Source organism: Ambystoma mexicanum, chromosome 6q, assembly GCF_040938575.1.
Source record: "Ambystoma mexicanum isolate Mex_15411 chromosome 6q, UKY_AmexF1_1, whole genome shotgun sequence".
Taxonomy (NCBI): Eukaryota; Metazoa; Chordata; class Amphibia; order Caudata; family Ambystomatidae; genus Ambystoma; species Ambystoma mexicanum.
In genome coordinates this window covers 30,040,436-30,066,210 of record NC_090937.1, presented here as the reverse complement: position 1 = coordinate 30,066,210, position 25,775 = coordinate 30,040,436, and the positions used below count along the sequence as shown (strand labels likewise).

The 25,775-nt window shown below is 49.1% G+C and overlaps 1 protein-coding gene across 5 annotated transcripts in view; it reads left to right on the top strand.

Annotated features, from left to right (window-relative positions):
* WDFY3 (WD repeat and FYVE domain containing 3) overlaps positions 1 to 25,775 on the top strand; it is a 2,538,776-nt gene that overhangs the window by 2,324,457 nt on the left and 188,544 nt on the right. For all 5 annotated transcript variants that reach the window (XM_069630405.1, XM_069630406.1, XM_069630403.1 and 2 more), the window contains one exon: positions 14,992 to 15,174. In XM_069630405.1, coding sequence (XP_069486506.1) covers positions 14,992 to 15,174 — 183 coding nt within the window. The remainder of the gene's footprint in view (positions 1 to 14,991; positions 15,175 to 25,775) is intronic.

Sequence of the window (25,775 nt, the reverse complement as noted above, 5' to 3'; positions counted from 1 at the left end):
TTTACCTAACTTGATCTATTGAAGGGAGTTGGATTGAACACCAATGCCGCACATTCTGCCCTCTTATTTTGCTGTTGCATTAGAAGCAACTTTGCTAACCTACTGCAGATGTACGACACAAAGCAGTAGTAGGGTTTCGAAGGAAGAAGCAGCATAGAGGAGAAATTAACTTCTGAGCATTAACACACATGCTTATTTAAAATGGTAACCCTTAATATTCTCATTAAGTTCCTAATAAAATCCTTGAACCGAAGAGCCCTGGTCTTGGAAGTAAAGCCACGCAGTGCAACAGAGGTTCGAATCTCGGATCCATGCTTAGAAACTGAACGCGGGTACGGTATTAGGCACATTATAAAAAAAACAATTAAATAAAGATTGTGTAATGGTCGGACTGAGTGGTCACACTCCCCTTGTTTTGTGTTTCACTTAGCATTCCATCATCTAGAAGCAGACCATAGTTTCTAATGGATTCCTTCCTCCCACAGAGTTCTTATCTTAGATATTCTCTCTCCAGCGCCATCTGCCTTAAAAAATGTGTTCAGCCACCAGGAGGCATAGCTGTTGCGTGCCTAGAGGCTGGATATGGCATCAGAGGCAGCATATCTTGAGCTGCCGTGCCCCATGACCTCTATTCCTTTTTTTGTGCACTCAATAAGAATCGGGATACTACTTTGCTTTTCTACCTTACTGAGTCATGCCTAAGCCCCAAAGGCCTCAGCTTTTCTTAGACTGCAAAAGGCAAATGTCCATGTCGGATATCTCACTAAGTATGACTTTAATGCCTCAGGGAGGAACTTGACTCGGAGGACTGAGGGTCCTGCCAATCTATGCTTTCTAAGGCCCTCAGGTAGCATGCCATTAAGCTCTTCACCTATAACCACAACAGTGCTAATATGAAGCCTTTGAAGTCCCCAGGCACAGAGTTGAAGAAGGCATCTGTTGAAGAGCCTGTGGAGGAACCTTGAACTGTCCAGAAAGGCAGGAAGGAGCAGCAGTATAGGAAGAGGTCCTGCTCCCAGAGCAACTCCTCAAGAAACCATTCGTCTCCTTCCTCAAAGATGCAGAGTTACCACCCCTGCTCCACACACACACCTCTGAGGACCTGGCTTCTTTGTTGCAGGTGTCTTTCCCCACACAATTCTCTACTCCAGGGGAGTAGGAGAAAGTCCAGCAGCAGATGTTGCACATCTTTTCCAGTTAACTGGTGGCATCCAAAGGACCCACCGCTCTTGACAAAGCCAGCAGAGTTTCTTCTTTGGACCGCAAACGCACACCTAGTAGTTCAGTTGCGGCTCTAGCCGTGTACACTGATCCACCTTGCTGCTGTGCGGCTCTGCCCTTGCCCATTAAGGGTTTGGCGGGCATGCGGGGGGTCGAAGGGGTTGACTACAGACCGTAGAGGCTGATTGGTGTCAATCGCTGGAGCCAGAACCAAGGTGCCGGAGCTTCCCAGGAGTATGCTCCGCTTTCCTTGGGTAAATTCCCATAGAAGATATGATACATCTTAGATGAGGAAGGGAGCCCCTTCCTTTTCGATTGGAAGCTCATTGCTCCGGTGGGGCTGTAGAATTTCCTGTGTAGTCATATGGCGAAGGGGACAATCTGTGGATTTGGCCACAGATCTGCAGGAAGCTTCTGACTTGGATACATCCCCAGAGCTCGACCTCCTTCCTATGCTAGTCCGTGGCAGGCCACATGGTCCTTTCCAAAAAGGCTGTTGCTAAAGTGGCAGGTATGCTAGGTTTGTCTATCCCCACTAGTCCAGTATGACCGGAAGGACATTTGAGATGAGGGTCCACCACAGGAGACCCAGCTACCGTTCAACATGGTGGTAGCAGCTCCTCTATTAACTGCCTGACACTAGCCATCTTCGACCCCTGCAGTGGACCGAGGACCTCGTCAAGAAGCATTGCTCAGTTCCTTGGATCCAGGCTTCTTTTCCACACATCCGTCTCCAGAACGTTTGGTGGTGCAGTCTGCTGCAGCAGGTTTGAAGTATGATATGGCATTTATGACGCGCCTTTGCACAAGTGTTTCAAGGCGTGACGAGGCAAGGGGGGGAAACAGAGGGAGGATAAAAACAATAATCTGACTAGGCCTAGTGACATTCAGATTGCACAAGTCCAGGGGAGTGGGGAGGGGAGAAGTGCCGGGAAGACGGGAAGAGGAGGGGGGTGGACAGGTGCAGGTTAAGAAATCAAATCAGGAAACAACAAGTAGTGTAGCCTACGGGTGACAAGTGTGAGTTTTAGAAGTGCAGACAACAAGTGTCTAGTAAGTGCAGGAGAGGGGACTTTAGGGTTACAGACCTCAAGTGCAGGGGTGCCAAGAGGCAATGCGGGTTTGCAGCTGGACAGGCAGGGACCCGGGCCCGAATTCAGACGGTTGCCAAGTGACCAATGCATGTATCAGACAGGTGATCAGCAGTGGAGAGTAAGCGAGAAGGCAGAAGAAAAGAGGAAGGTCTTGAGGTGCTTCTGCACATGGTTCCGCTCACGTTTGAGAGGCAGGGAGGCTGTTCCAGAGGGAGGCACCAGCCGAAGAAAGGGATTTTCCCCCAACTCATTGGATGTGGAGGAGCAAAGAGCTAGAGTAGGAAGATATTTTGGTAGAGAGAGTTGGTGGTATTGCGATCCCAGGCCCCAGAAAGCCTGAAGGTCTTGAACTTGATCATTGCCACCACTGGGAGCCAATAAAGAAATTCCAGTGCTGTAGTGATACGATCCCTGAGCCTGAGGCCAAGGACAAGTCTCACAGTCCTTTTCTGGATGAGTTAGAGGACGGAGAGTAGAGGCAGTTAGATTTAGAAAGAGGCTGTTGCAGTAGTCCAGCCTAGAGAGAACCAGAGCTCTGGAGACATTGAGCTTCTGGGGGAAAGTGAGGAAAGGAAGAATACCTCTGAGGAGGCGCAGCTGGTAGTTTGACTTCTGAGAGACGTCAGAGATGTGAGGAGAGAAGGAGAGTGTGGAGTCGAAGATGGCCCTGAGGTTCTTCGCTTCATAGGTAGGAGCAGGAAGAGGGCCCAGAGTGGGCAGCCAGAGAGTGACAGGAAAGGAAGGTGCTGGTGAGCTGATGAGGAGGAGCTCCGTCTTACTGGCATTAAGGCAGAGATCATTGGTGGCACACCACTCCTGGATTGCGGACAGACAGAAAGAAGAAGAGGCTGCTGAGGGGAGCCTGAAAGTGAGCTGAGTGTCATCCGCATAGCACTGAAAGTTGGAGCCGAGCACAGCTATGCGTTGGGCGAGAGTGCCAGGTGTTGGTTGAACAGCCAAGGAGAAAGATTAGACCCTGCAGAACCCCTCAGGTAGAGAGACAGAGAGATAGAGGAGAGGAAGGACCCAAGTTGGACCTGGGAGGGTCAGTCAGAGAGAAAGGAGGTCAGCCAGGCCAGGGCCTGATCAGTAATACCCAGGGTATCACAGAGCCGGTTGAGCAGGATGGCATGGCTGACGGTATCAAAAGCAGAATAGAGATCGAGGAGGATGAGGACAGAAGGATGGTTAGTGTCAAGGTTTGAGAGCAGGTCTTCACAGATGTTGAGGAGAGCAGTTTCCATGCTTCTGGCCGCTCTGAAGCCAGACTGATGGTCATGGAGACAACCAACAGATTCAGTGTGTAGGTTAAGCTGGGAGGTGGTCCGCTTTTCCAAGAGTTTGCCCAGAAAAAGAGTAATGGGGATCAGGCGATAGTTAGCCGGACAGGAGGGGCCGGCTGAGGGTTAGGGTTCTTAAGTGCAGAAGTTGACCAAGGTTGAGCAAGGGTGTCAATATGGTCCTTGATGGATTTGGATAAACAGGGAAGAACCTATTTTGACGAGACTTTCATAGATCAGACTTGATTAGAAACATTGCCTGGGGTGAATAAAGAAAAGGAAGAGAAGGCAGGAGGAGAGGCGGCCACAGGAAGGCCAGAAGTAGAGGAAGAAGGAGGAGAGAAAGAGAGAGTGGACAGGATGTCCTGGGTATTAGAGATGAAATATGAAGCCAAGGACGTTCAGAGGGCCTGGGAGGGGACATGAGAGGTAGAGACTGCAGCAGGATTGGCCATCTCTTTGCAGATTTTAAAGAGTTTGGTTGAGTTGTTAGATGCCCCAGAGATGCAGGCCTGGATGGGAACTCTCTTCTTATTGTGGACAGAGAGTCGGTACTGCCTTTGGAGCAGGCGGCAGCCCAGTTTGTCAGAATGTGCACATGATGCCTGCCATTTCCTCTCAGCCACCCTACACTTGCATTAAAGGGGGAGTCGTACCAAGAGTTGCACTTAGCTTTTGTTTTCAAGTGGATCCTCATGACAGGGGCAAGTACATCAAGAGTGTCAGAGATAGAATAATGGAGGTTGGAAAGTGCTGTGTCAGGATGCAAGTCAGCCAGAGGTGCAGGAGGGGGAGAGAAAGTGGGGGCAAAAGCCTTAACTGATACACGCCATGCTTGATGGGGTCAGATGACCGAGAAGGTGGGCGGCAGTGCTGGAGTTGGCTCAGCCTGATGAGTAGAGACAGAGTGTGAGAGAAGAGACAGAGCGCGAGAGAGGGAGACGAGGAGTGTAGAAGGTGGTCACTCCAGGAGAGAGGAGTGGCGAGGGGGTTAGAGAGCGGAGGTCTGAGGAGATCAGAACATCCAAGGTGTGCCCTGCAGAGTGAGTCGGGCTAGAGGGAAGAATAGAGAGAGAAAGGGAATCGCAGAGGTTGCGAAAGAGTCCAGAGGAGGGACAGGAGGCATCCAGGTGGATGTTGAGGTCTCCGAGGAGGAGGGGGAGTTGAGTTGTAGAGGCACGGAGGGAGGAGAAGAGGTCCGCCCACTCTGAGAGGAAGGAGGTTATCAGGCCAGGTGGCCGGTAGAAAGTAGCACAGTAAGAGAGCGGCCAGGAGTGAGAGAGAGCCGGCAGATCAGGCATTCAAAGGAGGAGTAGACCTGCATAGGAATGATAGGGGCAGGGATCCACTCAGGGAAGATCAGGGCTACACCACCACCGGGATGGTTGGATCTGGGCGCGTAGAGGATCTTGTAGCCATCAGGGAGGAGAGTGCCAAAACTATTGACAGATCTGGCCGTGAACCATGTCTCAGTCAGACCAAGAACATCCAGGTCGAGTTATTCCAGGAGACGGCAAATGTCGGCGGGGTATTTGACAGCTGAGCGAGAGTTGAGTCGCAATGTGGAGAAGGTTGCCACCCTTGAAAGACTTCCGTGGAGGGGTACAGGTCAGAGGTATGCACTGCAGAAGTTTAATAGGAGCCCAAGATGGGCAGAGGAGGAAGGATGAAAGGGCAAGGTAGCCAAGAAGGAGGATGAAGACACCAAAGAGGTGGCAGAGGAGGGGCAGGGGGCGACAGGGCAGCCAAAGAAGTAGTAGAGGAAACCAAAGAGAGGTGGCAGAGGGTGGAGGCAGAGGAACCGGAGAAGGGAAAGAAGGGACAGCAGGAGAAGAAAGGAAATTGATGAGGTGCGGGAAGCGGAAGGAACGACAGAGTATGTCGGTGAGGGTCTGTCTGGAGGAAGCTCTGGTGTAGGTATCAGCGATAAAGAGGACTGGGTTGGATACCAGGATATCCCTTTTGAACTTCTTGTGACCAGACTTAGTAAGAAGGCCAGGATAGTTAATAGAGAAGCAGTTAGAGAAGATAGTAGAGACAGAGAGCACCATAGAGGATGCAGAAGGAGGGGAGTGGGGTGGAAGCAGGGAAAGGAGAGTGAGGAGGAGGAGACACTAGGGGCTGGCACAAGAGGACGGTTGCAAGCAGACGAGTCAAGAACAAGACAAGAACAAATTAATTTCAATTTACGATGGGATTGATGAGACAAAAAAGAGGAGCAGTTATGTAGATGTGAGTAACAAACCAGTTAACAGAGTAAGAACGAGGGAACCTGAAAGAAGGAACACAACAGGGGTGACATCAGTACGATGTGAGGGAACAACCAGGCAGAGCAAGGGCTAAGTAACAGAACAATGATCGAGGGAACCTAAAGGAGGAGAGTGAAAAACATACAGAAGTATGCAGCACAAGTATACAGCAGTCAAAGATAGCAGACAGAAGAACAGAGCAGTCAAACAATAGGGACTTGGAAGAAGAAAAAGCAGCAGAGCTCAGAATATTAACTAAGGGGTAAGGCAAGGGGTTGGAGTGGAAAAAGGGTAGGGAGGTGGAGCGTAGGGGCCCGCAAGCACGAGAGCAGCCAAGGATGGAAAGGGTGTAGAGCACAAGCGATCAAGAATTGCGAGGGAACCACGCAGGCAGAGGACGCTCGTCTGCGGGCGTAGCTAAGGATGGAAGGGGTGTGGAGCACACACGATCAAGGATTGCGAGGGAACCACCCAGGCAGAGGACACACTTTACTTTAATTGATTTATAACGCGCAACAAGAAACCTGTAGGCTTAAGGGCGCACATGAATCAACAAGGACTGACTAACAAAAACAACAAGATTGCGTCCAGGAAACCCAATGAAAAATTTAGGATAATAAGAGAGTTAAAAAAAATCTAAAAACCTCAATAGACTTTTGTTCTCTGATGTCCGCAGAAGGACATTTCAAGCTCTTGGTGCCGAGTTAAAAAAGCTCCTTTCATTGCTTTGTTGGTGTAATATCAAGGAGACACAGCTGATCAGAATGATTAGATCTGAGGAGTCTTGTGTTAGTTTTCTCAATGAGCAGATCCTGTAGTTAAGACGGCATGAATCCCCTACGTCATTTATGGGTGATCAGCAATAGGCGAAACACTAGTCTAGATTCCACTGTAAGCCAGAAAAGACTCTGTCTGGCCTCAGAGACGTGGTCTCTCCAGGCAAGACCAGTGAACACTCGAACTGCACTGTTTTGGATCACCTGTAGACGGTTACAATCCAACTTTGTGGTGCCATACAAAAGACTGCAACAATCATCAATTATGGATCCTATTATGGCCCTAGCAATAGTTGGTGTTAGTTTGAGAAATAAATGGACGGAGATGGACTAACAGTTTAATATAATAAGCAGGGGACGAAACCAAACTGCTGACATGTGCCTTCATATGCAAGAGCTGGTCGTGGAAAATACCTAGCGTCTTAACTTTCTTTTTTGTGGGAATTTTAGTATCCTCGATGGAGAAACAATCATAGGCAGCTCCTAGTTTCTCTACCATATTTTGAGTGCCAACCACCATAAATTCTGTCTTGTCTGTTCAGAGCAAGACCATTCTGTAACATCCAGTTTTGGATAAGATTGTACACTCTTTTTAGATGAATTTCATCATCTTTGTGTGACCCAGTCAGAGGGATGGCACATTGTGTGTCATCCGCGTAGTTTGTAAAGGCCACACCGTTTTGTTCAAGAAGGCCAATAAAGGGGCTGTAAAAATATTGAAAATATTTACAATATATACGCACGGTACGAGCGTAGCCAAGGATGGAAGGGGCGCGGAGGACACGCAATCGAGGATTGCTAGTGAACCACGCGGACAGAGGACGTGCAGGTGCAAACTCAGCCAAGCAAAGAATGGGCGCCCAGCATACGCAATCAAGGATTGCAAGGAAAACATGTCTTTTTTTTTTTCCTTTTTGTTCCCAGGCCTGTAGAGCAAGAAGTTGGATACCGTGGACCTCAAGGTGTTTTTAGCAAGCCGTCTGGCTTCGGGGGTGGTCATTGCTATGCGTGTCCTATGCAAGTGCACATTTGGCCTCTGGAGTTTGATCTCTAGTACAACTGAATAGTTGACAATTGAAGAGAGGAGACTTTTAGCTTTCTGGTAAGAAATTGGAAGAAGGCTGCGAGCCAGATATTACAGACAGTTCTGGACACCTGATTGTATGTAATGTTCTATGGGATCCTGAGGAGAGGCACATGAATGGGAGACCTCAGATTCATACCTGATATCTGATCAAAGCTTTTGGATATACCTTTACACAGGAATAACCCGTTTTGGGCTTTGGCTTACAAATCCCTAAAGAAAGTCCAAGCCTTTACGACCATGGCCAAGTCCTTGCTTCTTCCTGTGAAGCAGCCACATTACTCCACTAAGGGGGAAGTTATTTTCAGCCCTTCACCTCCTTTGCCCACTGTGGAAGAGCCAAGACACCCTCAGGCAAGCAGCCGCAGCTCTGTCCCTCCCGCCAACATAGAGGCATAGAGGAGTCCAAAGAGAGGCTTTGCTGCCTCTGCTGCAGCACGCCCCACTACTAAGCCACTGTGAATTGGGCTTCTTCAATTTGATTTTGGTGGGAGGGAAGCTGCTCCTATTCTCTGATGTGTGATATTGCATCAATACTCATGGATGGGCCTCATTGGTCATGACTAGGGGTTACTGCCTCTTTTCTTCAGTGCCCACCCAACCTTGCTTCATCTGGCCCTTACTACCTCCAGACGATCCCCTGTTAGAGGAGGGCCATAGACTGGGTGCCTTATTCATAACAAAGAAATTGCTAGTTCGCGCTTTACTCTCTAGTCCTAAAGAAATACAGGAGCCTGTAGCCCACTATGGTTCTGAAGCTCTTCAACTGGTGCCTGCGCAAGAACGAATTCAAGATGGGCACTTTAGTTCCGATCATCCAAGCTATTGAGCTGCAGGACTGTTTGGTGTTCCTACACCTCCAGGAAGCTTAATTCCATGTACTGATTCATTCAAGCAACGGAAGTGCCTATGTTTCGTGGTTGGAAACACCCACTACCAATTCCAACATCTTGCTTTCTGTCTTTCCTCACCACCCATGATCTTCACCAAACTGATGGCAGTGGTGGCTGCTTGTCTCAGAAGGGAGAAGATTTGCGGCTACCTACTTGGATGATTGGCTCATTTGAGACCACACCCAGGACCTGGCGTCAGCCGATTAGTCCCATACATGTAGCTTTTTGCAGAATAGGGCTTCTCCCCCAACTTCGAATTTCACTCTGCCAAGCCGTCCAATTCATTGGAGCGGGTTTGGGGACACATCTGGGCCCAGCTCTCTCTCCTGAATATCGTATAGCAAACATATTTCAGGTGGTCTAGATATTTCAGTCCCAGAGGCTGGTTCTGACAATCACCTATTTGCACCTTCTGGGCCTCATAGCTTCCAGTATGAATGGGAAGTGCAAGTTGTTCTGCTGCATGGAATTTCCCCCACAGAGAACTCTGGGGGATGTATTGGTTGTCCATTGAAACTTTAACCTCCTTTGTGTTCCTGCCATTCCGCTGGTGCTGAGGAGACTGTTGGGTTCCACATTGATTGATTGCTCCAAATCTCGAACGTGGTACCCAGAGATTTCTGGACATATCCATCTGCCCTCGCTGTTGCCTCCCAGTGAGGGTGGTCCTTCTCTCCCACTCTGAGCCAGGTCCCCAATCTGAACCTCAGCAGTCATGCTTTGCTGCTGAGAGACTAAGGTACAGGGAGTGCTAGTTTTCACTCGGTGTAGGGAGAGGGATCTGGGCTCTTTCACCTGTCCAATTGCTCTGTTTTGGATTTTCTGCATTCCTTGCCCATACCAGGGCCGGGAGGATAGATATGGGGCAATGAACTAGTCTTGGAAGCACAACGACAAGGAGCAACACAGGTTCGATACCCGGGTCCGCATTTAGAAACCTCTGGGTATTAAGCACATTATAAATGAGCAATTATAATTATAATACCATGATTGACCCCCTGCATTTGTGTTCTTGAAGATAGCTCACTCTTAAGGTGTTTTTTCTGATGGGCATCACTTCTGAGAGACAGGTGAGTAAGCTTCATGCTCTGCCTGTTAAACCTCCAGCCTTGGTCTTCTCCCAGGAGAATGTGACTTTGAGAGTTAGACATTCCTTCGTTCGCAAGGTTGTCTGAATTTAATCTCTCAGAAGATCTCTCTTCCTGATTTTTCTCTGCCTCATCACTCGAAAATGGAGAAGTTAGCATCGACTGGACCCCTCTGTGGGTCCTCAGCTACTATGTCTCTCGGCCAAGGGACATAAGGGAAGATGACCAGCTCTTTACATTGGTGACAGTGCAGTGCAGTCAGGGCCGCCACTAAGCAGACCCTTTCCAGGTAGATCATTCTCTGCATCTATATATGTTATGATCTGGCTGTAACCAATGTGCCTGGTGGCCTCAAGGCTCATTCATCCGAAGGCCTAATTGCACCTCTGCACTGAAGGAGGGGGAGGTGGGAGGGTCACTGTCTTAGACATTTGTCGAATGGCTATCTGGGCTTGGCTTCACTTAGTTGCTAAACCTTACTGCCTGGATTCCCTGTCTGGGCAGGGCGCTTGCTTTGCCTGAGTGGTGCTCCAGAGTTTTCCAGTGTAGTTAGTTGTTGCTCTCCTTCCGCTTCCAGATTTGTGTACTGCTCTGGGAGTCTAAGATGAGGAATCTGTGGGAGAAAGGAATCTATTAGAAGAAAAAATGACTTTCCTCTTGTTAATGTTGGATTATTCTGTCAGAGGGAAGGACATATCTACCAGAAAGAACATTACCGAGAGGCAAGTAATTTGTTGTGTAATACTTGCAGGATGTACTTTGCATGGACACCTGTATCAACTGGGCTCGCTTTCTGAGTGAACTGCACTCCGTTTGGAATGGAAATTTCAGAGTAGTATGACGTCCTAGTACAAATGTTTGATAAAGTTGATGGATATTTTACAAAAGCCTGCCTGTTGATCCTCTCTTGACCACCAAAAAATGTAGGTCAAATGTGTCAAGAATGTTTAACATAAATAGCATGGGGCAAGAAGCACGAATGATGGAAAAACTATTTAAGAGGCGCTATACATTACAAATGAATGCTTTTTGAAGATTGACTGCATTCTAATTTTGTTTTCTTTTTCAAACCTTTCCATGGGAGAATCAGGGGGACATGCCAACACCACTGGTGTACCACAGGAACAACTACTTCCACCAGCACACACTGGGACATTTGTTCTATTGACTTCTACAATCATCACCTCAAAACAGCATGCCGACCCTTTAATTCCTAATATTTCAATGATCTGAATGCTGGAATGTACTGTAAAAATCATCCATGTGCCCTAACATATTGTCTTCTACATAACACTGTCATTCACAATGCACAGCAAATGTGCTTTTACAGCATTGTTTCCACTTAAGTACTCTGTTTAATCATGCTGTAGGAGAGCTACCAGCCCATCACATAGTCTCCTGTAGATGCATTACGCTAGGTACAGCTAAGCTCTTATGAAGGCAAATGTCTTTCCTATACCTAATGCATGCCTTGCTTATGCTCACATATGGCAGATTGGTAATTCACAAAGTCTCCATGCAACTGGCCTATACTTGCATTGATGATTATTGCCATATCTTATTCTCTGCGCCTTCTTGAATTTTAGCCTCTACAACTTGGCAATCTTGTATTTATTTAATATAGAAGGAGGAATTGGGGGAAATGTTTTCTTTGGAGCAGGCCTAGATGTACCTCAATGTGTTTTTTAATAATTAAAACATGGATAAAAATGGAGGAGTTGCATTGCAAGTAGGTGATCGTGTTTGTCAGATTGGCTTGAAGAGAGATTGCTGCATTTTTGGATACAATCTTATATACTTTGCAGTACCACAGTATTCATTTTATTGGGCACTCCTAGTGTATAGGGTGTTTCCAAGAGGGCCTGTGGAAGAGTTTTGCTCTTGTGGATAGTGAGCTTTTAACCAAGCTATGTGCATTGTTGATAATGAACTACTTTGTGACAGAGGAAGCTTTTCTGAAGATGTTTGAGGAGTGAAGAGGAAGCAAGTGCAGTTGGCCTATAATGGGCCAGTGTGGTCAAAGCTTCTGATGCCAGTAGTGAGGCAGTAGTGAGGCATACAAGGTGCCTTTCAGCAGACAAATGGTGGATATTCATAGCCCAACAGAAAATTGGAGCACTTGTACAGGTATTCTGAAATCCAAATGCATGAGGAATAGTTAGGAGATGTAGCTGCCTTGCCATGTTTGGCAGTGTTTTAATGTGAGTGACGAAAGATATGGTTGGATCAAGTGTTAAACTTGGGGATTTTGCCATGTGGGATTGTAGGCTTTGTTCTTGCCACTGTGAGAAACCTGAAGGTGTCTCCAAATCTACTCTCAGTGGATCTGTCATCCAGGTGGCCGGGACATGCCATTGCTATTGGATCAGTTCCTCGGGGTGGACCAGTGCGGGAGGATCAACTGGATGGACGGACCTTGGGGCGTGTAACGGGAACGCCGATGGGTGAGAGGCAGTATTTCTCTTCCATTTACTCCTCTTCTTCCCTATCCTACTACATAGGAGACTCAACCTCTCTGCCCCCCCTTTGCGACGTGAACCCTTTCGCATATCATGAAGGATGATGGACTAACACCCGAGCCATATACCTAACATGTCCCAACACCAGGGTCAGGCAAAGTCAACTAATTGAGCCGAATCACTCACACCTGACGGCCATTACCCTTCCCCCGCAGGGATGAAAGGTGAAGCATAAGAGCACAGTACAAGCAAAGGCAAGTCCGCACAACGAGAAAGCTAACTAAGAACGGCAGTTCAAGAGGAGGAGAAAGACGGTGCAAATCGAAAGGTTACCAAGGAGGGACTTGACCTTGCCCTTATCGACAGAGGCCCATGAAACCTCCAGAGAAGGAATCGTAAGACCGCAAACAATAGCCAGCGTGTGTTTCAGCAGATGTCAACGGTACCCGGGGGCCTCCTCCGCTGACAGCCAAGCTCGGCAGACACGCGTGGCACAATAGTACCGGCCTTGACTCCACAGACTAGAAAGCCAAACAGCTCATCACTGCCGGTGAGTTGAGGGGAGAGCGATAATGAAACCAGAATGTGTTGAACGCAAGTAACAAGTGGCTGATTTAAGAAAGCACAAAGAACTAGTGATACGCAAGGGGAAAACCAGCATAGCAAAGTCAAGCATCACGTGGTTGTTCACTTGAGAAACTCTAGGCAATTACCTTGCTGTTGGACTACAGTAACCAGAAGGCCTTGGGAGAAAGGCGAGCAGGGGGTCAAAGTGGTCATACAAGGGTCTCGTAAAATCCTCTGTACAGTCAAAAGTCTTTGACCGACAGATGATTGTGAAACTAAGGGAAGCAAATCCTGCATTGAGAATGGTCTGAGCTCGCACTAGCAGGATCCAAGGATGAAAAGGCATCACCCGACATGCAAGCTGAAAGGAAGATTTGTTTATTTTGCTGAAGACAGGTCCTCGGAGGCAAGAGACTTTTGTTTATAGAAAAGAGACTTAACCACCGACAATCCTGATAAGCTGAAAGCGGAACTGTTAGCTCGTTCTGGGAAAGCTCAAGCGTGTGCTGTGTTCCAAAGTCTCACCTTGTCCCGGGCTGAAAACGTGGGGAAGGGAAAACCCCGGCTAATATCCTGACTTATCATTTTTGGGAACACTTCCTTCTTTTCTGATGAACATTACCCCACCCTTTTTTTGTATTTACTGTAAGGATTGGCAATAGGTTTTTCTTGGTATAGGCCCTTTTTATTTGACAAGGCGCCACTAGAACTGCCTTATTATTTGGTGGTCATAGCTTGCTATCATCCTAGATTTAGAATTAGATTAGGCATTTTTCCAACCTGCATATACAGTTTAATAGACACCCTTGAACTGTGATCACGTGTCTGTCTTTACTGTTGCCACCATGAGTTCCTTACACTGCACACAAAGATGTTGATGAGTTGGGTTTGAATAGGGTGCTTACAGGTATTTTGGGGGCGGGGCTAGCAGTAGGAATTATATCTTGGGTTAGATTTTAGGCTACAGACTTCTACTGAACAACAAGCGGTTGCAAACAATGTCTTTATGATGCTGGGCATCAAACAACAAGAATACTTTTATATTAAGTATTGTCAACGGATGTACGGCTATGTTTGGCACATATTACACATGAGTTCCCTTAAGACTACTAGAAAAGTGGACCAACAGGGTGTCAAGGAAGATTCTTGGAGAATATGTAAAGACATGTAACTGTGGATTTGGATTTTTTTGTTGGGACTAATTGTCTTCAGCCAAACATGGAGGAGGGACAACCATTCAGGCAGCGAGAGATCCGGCAGGACAAGACTGGCGGGCAACATCAACTACTATGGTTAAAACCTAAAGAAGATGGCTTCAGTGATGCATTATAATCTGCAACCTGATTGATGGTGACACCAGGAAGTTATTGGGTTTGTCTGTGTTTTATGAGTTGGGCAGCATTGCAGTGGTTGATAACTCTCCCAAGAACGAGCGGTTTGAGATCAGAGTTTTGGAAAATTGCCTGAGTCTAGTGTGCATGTTTTGGCAAGGTTTTACATGTCCTTGTTTCAGGCCTTCTAGTAAAATAGACTGAGATGTTATAAATCAAAATTCAAAGCAGATGGAATAATTTGAGGTGATTTTCTTTTTATCAGGGTTGCTTAAATGTTTTTCCCATTTTTTATTTGTTTTCTTTTGTTGGCTTCATTGTCTGATTATTTCTGCACAGAAGAATGTGGTTAATTGGCATGTGGTTGAAACAGTTGAGAATTGGAGATGTTCCTCCCTATTAATGATCATTTTGTAGGATTTGAATAATATGTGAGTATTTTTTCTAATATTTATAATTACTTAATTAGACATTGACTGGAGCCTACGAGCTTGTAATTGTATCCTAATAATTGTTCTTGTCGCTACTACTTTCTATCAACAAAAGGAAGGCTATAATCAATACACCAAACTCTTACCATAGAGGGGAAACTGGAGGCTGGTCCTGAAAGAATGGACCTACACTTCACTAGAGTGAAGGTCCATTCTTTCAGGGCCAGCCTCCAGTTTCCCCTGGATGTTGATAGTTTGGTGCATTAATTATAGCCTTCCTTTTGTTGATAGAAAGTTGTGTACCCTGTAGGGTATGAGGGCTACTTTCCCCTAGAGTTGGGGTAGCAGTTTGAGAACATTGTCTCTACTTGGAACAGTTTTCATATGCCCCCTCCATCACTACTCATCGCAGTGGGCAGTGGTTTGCAGTGGGTATATACGCTTGTGGTTTTCTAGCACAATGGAGTTTGTATCCCCACTTATTTCTTATTGTCTTTATTATCTGTTTTTAATTTCAGGGAGATATTGTGTCATGTGCCGGCACCTACATCCATGTGTGGAGTATCAATGGAAGCCCAGTTGTGAGTGTCAACACCTTCACAGGAAGGAGTCAGCAAATCATGTGCTGCTGCATGTCTGAGATGAACGAATGGGACACCCAGAACGTCATTGTAACTGGACATTCGGATGGAGTGGTCCGGGTAAGTATGATTTGTATATTTGCTAGATGTACCTACAAAATTCACATCCAGTAACGGCTTTAATGTACATTCCTCAGAAATGCAGCAAATGCATAGAAGCAGGTTCTGTGGCCTGCCGACATATTCACAGTGTTAAAGGTCACAATGAACCACTTGCAGCCTTCATTTGTAGACAGCAGAGAGTATGCACATATGATTTCAGTGATGCCAGACCTGGCTCTGGGGGAGAGAGAGAGAGAGAGAGAGAGAGAGAGAGAGAGAGGAAGAGAGAGAGAGAGAGAGAGAGAGAGAGAGCGCGAGGGGGGAAGAGAGAGAGGGGAAGAGAGAGAGAGGGGGAAGAGAGAGAGAGAGGGGAAGAGAGAGAGAGAGAGGAAGAGAGAGAGAGAGGGGAAGAGGAAGAGAGGGCGGGGAAGAGAGAGAAAGAGGGGAAGAGAGAGAAAGAGGGGAAGAGAGAGACGGGGAGAGAGAGAGGGAGATATATATATTATGCCCCTTCTCCCCTAGGTGAAGTTTCCCATGAGACTAGGGCAGTGCGTCCACAGTACAGTGGGTTCCCAAGGGTGGGTGGGGGTTTACCGAGGGAGGATCACCTGTGCTATGGGATTGGGGACAACCATCACCAGAGAATGCAGTATCACCCCACCTTAATATATTCAATCCCTACTCCAACTCTAAATCCTCCTTCCTCCTCCCTGGATAGAGCTAATGTATTTTGTTGTTAAGTCAGTCAACCTAACTTACATGACAACACTGAAAAAACAGAAAGTACAAAGTATCATGCATATAGCTTTAAGGCTGGTATTGTGACGAAGAAGATGGCCCGGGAGTCCATTGATCACTTGCGATAAGACAGTGAAAAGAGGGAGAAAGTCCCAGAGAGCGATCCGAGGCACGGCTGGGCGCCAGGCCGCCCCGACACCCAGCGTACGAGCCCGAGCCCCCTGGCACAAACACCGACAGCGGCTACTGAAGACGGAAGGAAGGTAGGCAGCCTGACCCTGGCGCAGAGGCCCTCAGGGGGTCGGAGAAGCGGCTCTTGATCTCATCCCAGGCCGGGATGAGCCGCCAGACCTGACCACGGAGAGGGGACCCTGAGGCTCGGAGCACACACAGCCACGGCGACTCGGTGTATGGGGAAGTAAGCACCAGACCCAGGCCCAATCTGAACGGGCCCACAGCCGCTACCACTATACACGCGGCGGGCAAGGACCCGGGTGCCTGCAGCGATGGGATCCGGCAGGGAGCAGGCTACCCGGAAAGGAGAGGAGGAGGACACCTGAACGGGCCGGACTGGGTGCACCGGCGGCCACCTCTCTACACGTATCGGGCAAGGAACCAGGTATCTGCTGTGTCAGTGGTCGGCGGACCGCCCGGAAGGAGGAGGAGGAGGAGGAGGAGGACACCTACCGCAGCAGCGGGCTCTCTGCTGGCTCCAGGAAGGCGACGGCCTACGGGCAATCCAGGTGAGGGGGCACGGAGACTCACTATGAGGGAGATCAGAAGAATGGCAGGGTGTGCGGAGCCCTGGGAATTCCAGCCCTGAGGAGCACTTCGGGCGGGCCTCACTTGCATGATCGGTGGCCCCCGCTCCCACTGCACAACCCGGCAATCACGGCCCCAATCCATAAACAAGTACAAACTCGGAGCTAGGGAAGTGGGCACCACATTTTAAATTAATTGCCCGCAACTAGGACCCGCATATAACGGTCAGGAGGGGAGGACCAGAGGGCACAAAAGGACCAGAGCATAAAACAGCAGAAAGACTTCACACTGGCACACAGGACTGCCCCGAGCCGTAAGGAGACAAATACTCGAAGAACAAAGCTCAACTAAACACTAAAGCAGCTATGCAGGGAGACACCAAGAGCACTGTTTCTGAGCCAAAACCTGAGGGATAGCTCAGAGGGAAGCCCTTACAGGGTCAAAGAGGCTCTCCAACCGGGGCCTTGCCTCTAAAGCAGAGACACTTGGCCAATCCACACCCGGCAGGATCTCGTAATCATGGCTGCCAAGAACAAGAGCAGGTCAAACAAAAGCGGATTGCCGCAGGCTGACACATCAGTCCCCCTCATAACTATGTGGCCTAATAAAGACACCAACGAAGAGCGTAGGGAAACAAAAGAGGGATCCACAGGACAGGGGCACCTCGAGGATTCAGATTTGGCAACACAAACCTCATGCCAAGACCTGTGTGGGGAGATGCTCTCCCTTTAAACTTCATTGGGAAGGACATTCCAGGATCAATTCCAATTAATGAGATCAGATATAAACCAGGCAATGGCAGAAATCAAACAGGAAGTAGGACAGCTGGGAGAGAGAACGGACCTCGTCGAAAAAGGCCTACAGGAGGTGGGCAGAGAAATGACAGAGAATAGCAAGGCAATTGAGAGGCTGGACACGGCAACGCAAAACCTAGAGGATCAATATTAGACTGAAGTTTCTGCCGGAAACGGTACAGGACAGAGACCTGAAGGAGACGGTTCAGGGGATCTACGCGGAGCTCCTGGGGGAGGCCTCTCCCGACAAGATAGAGCTGGACAGGGTTCACAGAGTGGGCCATCTAAACAAGAACCCGAAAGCCAGACCGAGAGACGTGTTGGCAGCATTCACAATGTATGCCCAAAAGGAAGCAGTTCTGAGGGCGGCCAGGCAGAAAGAGCCGATATCATATAACAGTCAGCACATCAAGCTATACCAAGATCTCGCCAGCAGCACCCTACTTAAATGGCTACAATGGAGCCCAATCACCTCAAAACCTAAAGAACAAGGGATCAGGTACAAGTGGACCTTTCTATTCGGGCTCCTATTCGAGTGGGCCGGCGCACAGAAGCGGATAACTACAATGCAAGAAGGGGCGGACATCTTACAAATCGAATTGGAGCAGGAGTGGGGGGCGGCCGGGCAGGGCAAATCGTCGGAAGCAGGAATTGGGACGAGACCTAGGCCGTGGTAATGGTCAGTTGTGGGAGAGGGAAAAAGGAGGAGACCTGCGCTCCGGGGGCCCACTGGGAAGGGAAAGGGAACAGAACCAACAGCGGAAGGGAGAGCTGGGGTTGAATAGGATTGACCCGAAGTGGGTACAGTTATAAGGGGTGGTTGACAGAAAGATTTTTTCAAGGAGGGGAGACAAGCAAACATCATGGGATCCGTAAGGGTGAGGAAGCCTGGGGAGAGGAGGAGGGATACGGGAAGACCTAGTGGCAAGGCCTTCAGGGATGGGGAGGGGGTAGGGGAAGGGGTATCCTTCAGGTGCTGCCCAGGGAACAAAGTAGATATTGCAAACGCGACTGGGAACTCAGAACTGAGAGAACGAATGGAGGGAAAGAGTTGGGGGGACACGCACAGCAGGAGCAGGAGACAAATCACTATTCAAATGGGTAATTCATAATGTCAGGGGTCTCAATTCCCTGTTGAAAAGGAAAAAGCTCAAGCAATTCACAAAAAGGGGAAGACCAGACTTCCTGGGGCTACAAGAAACATACTTGTTCCGTAGAGATCAGAGCCGACTCAAGCTAAGGGGGTTCGGCCAAGTATTCCAGGCATCAGGGCCCACAAAATCGGGAGGGGTGGCACTAGGCTATCAGGAATACGGTTAACTTTAGGGTGGAGGAGACTCTTAGGGACAAAGAGGGCAGATTTAGAATAGTAAGAGTCAAAATTGGAGACGCAACATATACGATGGGGGTCATCTACGCACCCAATTCAGGACTGGATTCCTTCCTGCGGGGCATTTTAGGAGAACTAGGAGAGTATGCAAGGGGCCAGATAATGATAATGGGTGACCTAAACATAGCTTGGGATAGGGCCAAAGTCAGATCAGGGGGGACCAGGAGCACGGGTGGAGGGGCAGTAGCCTCGACAGGGCTGAGGGACAGAATGGTGAGCATGGGTCTGAGGGACATCTGAAGGGAAATGAAAGGGAACGCGGAGGGTTACACCGTCATCTCTGAAGTCCACAGGACACAGTCTAGAATAGACTGTATCTGGGTCTCAGCAAACTTGGTGGGAAGAGTCAAGGAGCTAGAGGTGGGCACTATGGGAATAGCAGACCACAAAATATTATCAATGCAGCTGGAGCTGGGAAACAGGAGAAGGGGGATATGGGGATGGAAATACCCAGAGTACTTGATGCGGGATCCCATAATAAGGGAGGGAATAGAGGGTAAAATGAGAGAGTTCTTCGACAATAATAAAAGGGGGGATATGGGAGAAGACACGAGGTGGGACGCATTTAAATCCACAATGAGGGGGGAAAGCATAGCAGCCAAAACACAAAGACACAAACAGCTGCTGGCCCTGGAAACCCAGCTGGAGGCAGAGGTCGAGGGGGCAAGGAACAAGGTGGCTGAGATCCCCAACAGACACAACCAGAGGGAATACAGGAGGGCGGTGGGCCTATTGGGGATCTTACGAACCAAAAAAGTGGAAGGGGCCCTACGCTATGTGAGACACAAATTTTACGCTAAAGGGAACAAGGCAGATGCCCTACTGGCGCGTCTCCTCTGGGGAGCAATGTCAAGAAATACAATCACGGCTCTAAAAACAGATTCAGGCGAAAGGGTCACAAGAACAGAAGACATTCAAGAAACCATGGCCAAATTCTATGAGACATTATACACATCACAGAACCCCCACACCCAAGCCCAGGAGAAATTTCTGGAAAAGATAAGGCTGCACAAAATAGATGGAGAAGCCCAGACTGTTTTACACCAAGAGATAACGTAGGATGAAATGAGGGGGATTATCAGAAAACTGCCCGCAGGCAAGGCCCCAGGCCCAGATGGGTACTCTGCATCTTTCTACAAATCTTTTGCTGGGCTCCTAGTACCACAATTGACCCACCTCTTTAACTCCTTTAAAGATAGAGGGCAAATAGCCTCATCCATGAAAGAAGCTTAAATCTCCCTGATCCGGAAAGCAGGAAAGGACCCCCTGGAAAGATCATCCTATAGGCCAATAGCGCTCATTAATGTGGACGCTAAGATTTACACAAAAATCCTAGCCAATATGCTAGAGGGGCTTCTTCCGGACCTGATACATCAGGACCAGGCGGGATTTATAAAAGGAAGGCAGACATCGGATAATATAAGGAGGGTGGCACACCTGGTGGAAAAAAAGCAGAAAAAACTCGCACTCCAGCAGCCCAACTATCTCTAGACGCTGAAAAAGCGTTCGACCGGTTGAGTGGTCGTTCCTTTTTAAGGCCATGGAAAAGATGGGACTTGGAGGCGCTTATTTACAGATGGTCAAGGCAAACTACGAGGGTCTCCGAGCGAGGGTGGTTGTGAATGATACCACATCGAGACCGTTCCAACTTCAAAGAGGTACAAAACAGGGGTGTTCCCTATCGCCACTTCTCTATGCAATCTACTTAGAACCCCTACTACAAGCTATTCGGGAGTGGGAGGGAATACAGGGAATCCCATTTGCGGGCAGACAGCATAAAGTCGCGGCCTTCGCTGACGATATTCTACTCACCCTGACCAGTGCTCAGAGTCAAGCAGGCAGAGTAGGCTTTTGCTCAAGGAATTTGGGGAAGCGTCAGGATTACGCATAAACATGAACAAATCTGAGTTGATGGACCTGACGCTGGGGAAAGAGGAGAGGGAATAGCTAAAAAGGTCAACGCCATTCGCATGGCGACCTGGGGGGATTACATACCTGGGGGTGAGGATTACCTCGTCTCTTACTGGGTGGTATGTGGCAAACTACCCCCCCCAGCCCCCCGTCATGAGAAGTATTAAAAAGGACCTCCACAAGTGGCGGAATCTCCGGATCTCCTGGCTTGGGAGGCTGGCGGCAATAAAAATGGTCACACTGCCGTGGATGCTCTATCTATTTCAAGCTATCCCCAAGTAGTTCCAGCAAGCCTCTTCACAGAGCTCCAAGCTATAACAAACAAATTCATATGAGAGGGAAAAAGAACAAGGGTGAGTAGGCAGCAACTCATGGCCCCGAGGAAAGAAGGGGGACTAGCCCTACCTAACTTCAGTCAATACTATGAGGCAACCCAGCTAAGGGTAATTAGGGAGTGGCTCCATGAGGGGGAAGAAAAACACTGGGTTAAAATGGACAGGGCAGTCACAAAGCATGACTTGGGGGAGGTCTTGTGGCTACCTAAACAACACTGACCAAAACACATGTATGAGAGTTCCATCACCAAATTAGTTGCGGATAACTGGGACAGGCTGGTCAAACATAAGGAAATCACAACTTATCCGTCCCCCTTCAAACTTATATTCAACAATAAAGAGTTTACTCCGGGGCTGGAGAGGGGGGCATTCAGGAACTGGCAGGAAGGGGGTTGCCAGAGGATGTGAGACATGTTTATAGGGGGGGAAATCAGCACCTTTGTAGACTGCAAAAGAGACTTTGCACTAGAGGAGGGTGAGAGACTGAGATATTCCCAACTGCGCCACTGGCTCCTACACCCTACGAATAAGGAGGCGGCCACTAGATCACCGATCCCCCTTCGAGAAATTCTTAATGACGGCTCGAAAGGGCTAATCTCACAGCTATACAAGATTCTGGGTGAAGCTACCCCGAGGCCACAATGGGCCTACATGGGAAGATGGGAACGTATATTGGGCAGGGATATAGAGAAGAGGGAATGGGAGAGACTATGGAGAAAAATCCCCAAACTAGCGAGAGCCTCACAAACCCAGGAAGCCTGGTACAAAATACTCTATGGGTGGCATTACACTCCAGCTCGCCTGCGCAGGATATACTCCGAGACAACGGGAATCTGCTGGAGAGGCTGTGGGCAGGACGGCACAGCGGAACATGTTTGGTGGAGGTGCCCAGAAATAGACCCGTTCTAGAAGGAAATTCGTCAAGCGCAAGAACAGGAGTTTGGAACAGGGGGAAGCACGCCCCCGGAATGGACCCTACTGGGCCTTCGGCCAGAAGAAGCGATAGGAGAGCCGAGAGGCAGAGAAAGAGCGCGGGCAATGCTCACTATAGCTGGAATGACAATTATAGCCCAGAGGTGAAAAAGCTCAAACATACTGACGTTCCAAGACTGGTTGCGCAAAGTGTGGGAGATGGTGGCGATGGACTGGGCCACATACGCAATGAACGATGCAATGCAGAACTTTGCAGGCGAGTGGAGGGAATTACTAACCTTTCTCAGGGCCGACTTTAGGATTGGATGGCGCCCGCAACGCCTAAGACTCTTAGACCTGCAGTGACCCCGGAGAGACACAATGAGGACACAGAGAGCAGCGGAAAACCTGAGGCAGCAACGAGGGACGGGAGGGGGGAGTTATGGGGATTGTTATGTTTGTTGAAAAACTCAATAAAAAAGAATTTAAAAAAAAAACACTTTTTACTTTAAGAAGAGAACATCCTTGTCTAGTTGTCATAAACCATCAGCGTTGGGGGGTGCGTGGCCCGAGCTCATGGAGTGAGGAGCTGCCTCTGCAGAGCTCCCGACCTGATCCTTGCAATAATCCTGATAAAAGCTGATCGCGGAAGTGCCTCATGCTTAGAAGGATACCTACTTGTGAGGGAAGCAGACCTGCACCTAATCGTCCAGAATCCGGGGAAAAACGGAGCTGGCAAACTTGACTCCTGAGCCTTTGAAGAAGTGCCCCTAGCGCGGCAAGAGGGCGGACAGGGCCGCCGCCTGATAAGGTGGGGGATGGGCAAAGCTGCGCACTGAAAAGTACTGCAGCATTCTATGGAAAGAGGCTTGCGCCCGCTTGGTCTAAGCCCCCCCACGCCCCCAAGGCCCCTCGGTGTCGACAGTGCGCGGCATCCTGCGATTGTGGAAACAGAACACCAGATACAAAAGACACGGTATAGCACACCCTGAGTGGCTTGGCTGGAGGTGACGGAACTGGACGTTTGGGCCCGGTTAAGGACCTGACCCTAGAAAACGGAGAGCGACCGCAGAATCTGGTGGCACGCAGCCACCGGAGTGGGTGGCGAACCGCCTTCACACCGGCAGAGGTGGACGGGGCACCGAGGCCTGCGGTGTGCTTGCTGAAGGCCTGGCTGGGCTGAAGCCAACCTCTGGGACATAATAGCGCACAGAGGGGTGCAGCTTGAGGAGGCATTGGCACACATTACATGGAAGCAGTGCCAGCGAAGACGTGACACAGAGCTGTGATCAAGGCGACGGAGTAAGATAACAGCGGTGTAAAATTGGAACACTTATAGTGCTACATGCTCCAGTTGAGGGCAACCTCATACGGCAGCGCGGGTTGTGCTCGCCTGGAGTGTGAGTGCGGAGACCCTGGAGGCATTGTGACAGACTAGGGCTGCTGTGTTCGGAGCCCACGGAGGAAACTGGCCTGTGCCGTCTGAGGGCTGCAGAGCGAGGTCACACAGGTGGCGTACACCCGAGCGCTGCTTGCCGAGGTGCACAAGAACTGTAAGTACTGCGTATGCTGCTGGCGCTGCGGGCTACCAGATGAAACCTGAAGGGAGCAACATAAGGGTCTGGTACACCCATTAGGCACTCACTGGCAGAAAAAGGGTGCTGGACACTGCTGACCCCACCGGGCAATGTGATCTGCCTGTGAATCCGGGATATCAATAATGGCACGAGAAGGAAACCGCTCGAGCAGGGCGGCCTGCTACTGCCACTGCAGACGGCCTCGAGCTAGAGAGGGACTATTCTATACAGCCAGTGGGACAATTCATAACTGGTCATTGCAACACCTGTCCCACTCGGACATATAACCCGGTCTTGGGCCCAACCCGCAAGATGATGGAGAGGTACTAAGGCCTGGTCCACGCCTACACACCCCCTTGAAACCTGACGATATGCACATCTGGAAACCCCACTCCACAACACAGCCCTCAGTTGCACCACGCGTGAAACTGAGCCCCTTGACCTGGAATAAAGTGGGGTACCAGCGATACTTGACCACCACAGGGTCTGCTGATCCTGAAACATCACCCTGCATGGTGACACAAAGTGGCAAGTGACACACAATGCTTGAAGGAGAGCGCGGAACATACAACTCTAGTTACCCATCAAGCGGAACACATGGGCAAGATTGATCGACACGGGCAAAGATCAGGGCTTGGACTTATACCTGACCGCCGACCTCACAGTAAAGTTAGTCCTACTAGCCACAGCACCAATTCACGGGCTGACTCCATCCTGATTAGCCTCCACGGGATATGTCTCCATCAAAAAACCAAAAGAAAAGCGGTTCCACAATCATGGAGTCTTTTGCCGCGGCCAAGCCACGTGATCAATCACTGAACACCAGCGGGGCCTTCCCTGATCAAACGGCCCGACTGAAACCAATAAGGACAAACAAGTGCTAGAAGCAATTGCTGGATTCCGCAGCTTCATTGACACCAAAATAGAGGAAGTCAAGGTGGACATGCAACTGATGTGTCAGGATATGCGCAACCTCACCAAGCGCGTGTCGGCCACCGAGGCTGGGCAGCAAGAAACTGCTGAGGCACTGAAAGACATCCAAACTAGGGTCCTAGAACTGGAAAAAAGGAACAAGGTCTTGGAAGATAGGGCAGAAGACGCTTGGGGCGATCTAAATGCAATAACGTGCGTCTTCTTGGTGTTCCGCAAGGAATGGAAGGCTCCAATCCCACGAAATTTGTTGAAACACTACTACAGCAGGAGATTGGTGCGGATCGGCCGTCACAAGGCTTTGTCATTGAGAGCCCACAGAACCCTTCAAAGAAAATCACCACCTGGATCGCACCCAAGACCAATAATAGCGAGAATCTTGAACTTCCAGGATAGGGAGCTCATATTACGCCACTCAAGAGAAGGAGGAGAAATAAGGAGAACACGCCAAAATTGCTATTTACCCAGACTACACGCCAGCGGTGCAAAGAGCAAGGAACTCCTTTGTTCCCACTAACGCCCGGCTTCGGAAACTAAACCTAAAATACATGTTGATGTACCCCTCAAGGCTCAAAGTACTGTACAAGGGGAGAGAGGTCTTCTTGGAGACCCCGGCAGCAGCCAACATGTGGCTGGAACATAATAACATGGCAGAAGGAGAAGAAGCTGTGACATAAGCCAGGATGAGATGCACCGGATGACTGCAGCGCCCTGCTGGACCATCTGCGATCACACAGGGTCACAAGCTTTGAACATACTGTAGTCAGGATGAGATCCTTGAGACGGTGAGAGACACGCTGGGGCGCTCAACCTGAGCTACCAGGAACATCCCTGCGAGAGGACAAGAGTCGGCCAGTTGCTGACCGAATCTCACCCACACACGAAGACCCGGATGGGCCAAGACGATGTGGGGGCACATGACCGTTGCCAGTTCAGTGCAGCTGCTGAGTGCAGTTGGTTAAGAATTTTTGTGACATGTTACTGGTTTAAATGTTTTGTTGTCTTCGCAATGCTGCATAAATTGGTGAGATGGTCTGCGATTGGTAAGGGCGAAAGTAAGCAGTTGAAGGGGGCGGGGGTCGATTGGGGTGCTGCTGATGGTGGAATGATAGGTGGAATGGAACTAAATAAGGATGGCAGTTGACATGTAATGTCCGTGGTATGGGCACCTACATGCGCAGAAACAGGATTAAGTCCTTCTTGCACAGAAAGAAAATCTCCATAGCATTGTTACAGGAGACCCATCTCACAGTAGGTGACAATGCAAAAA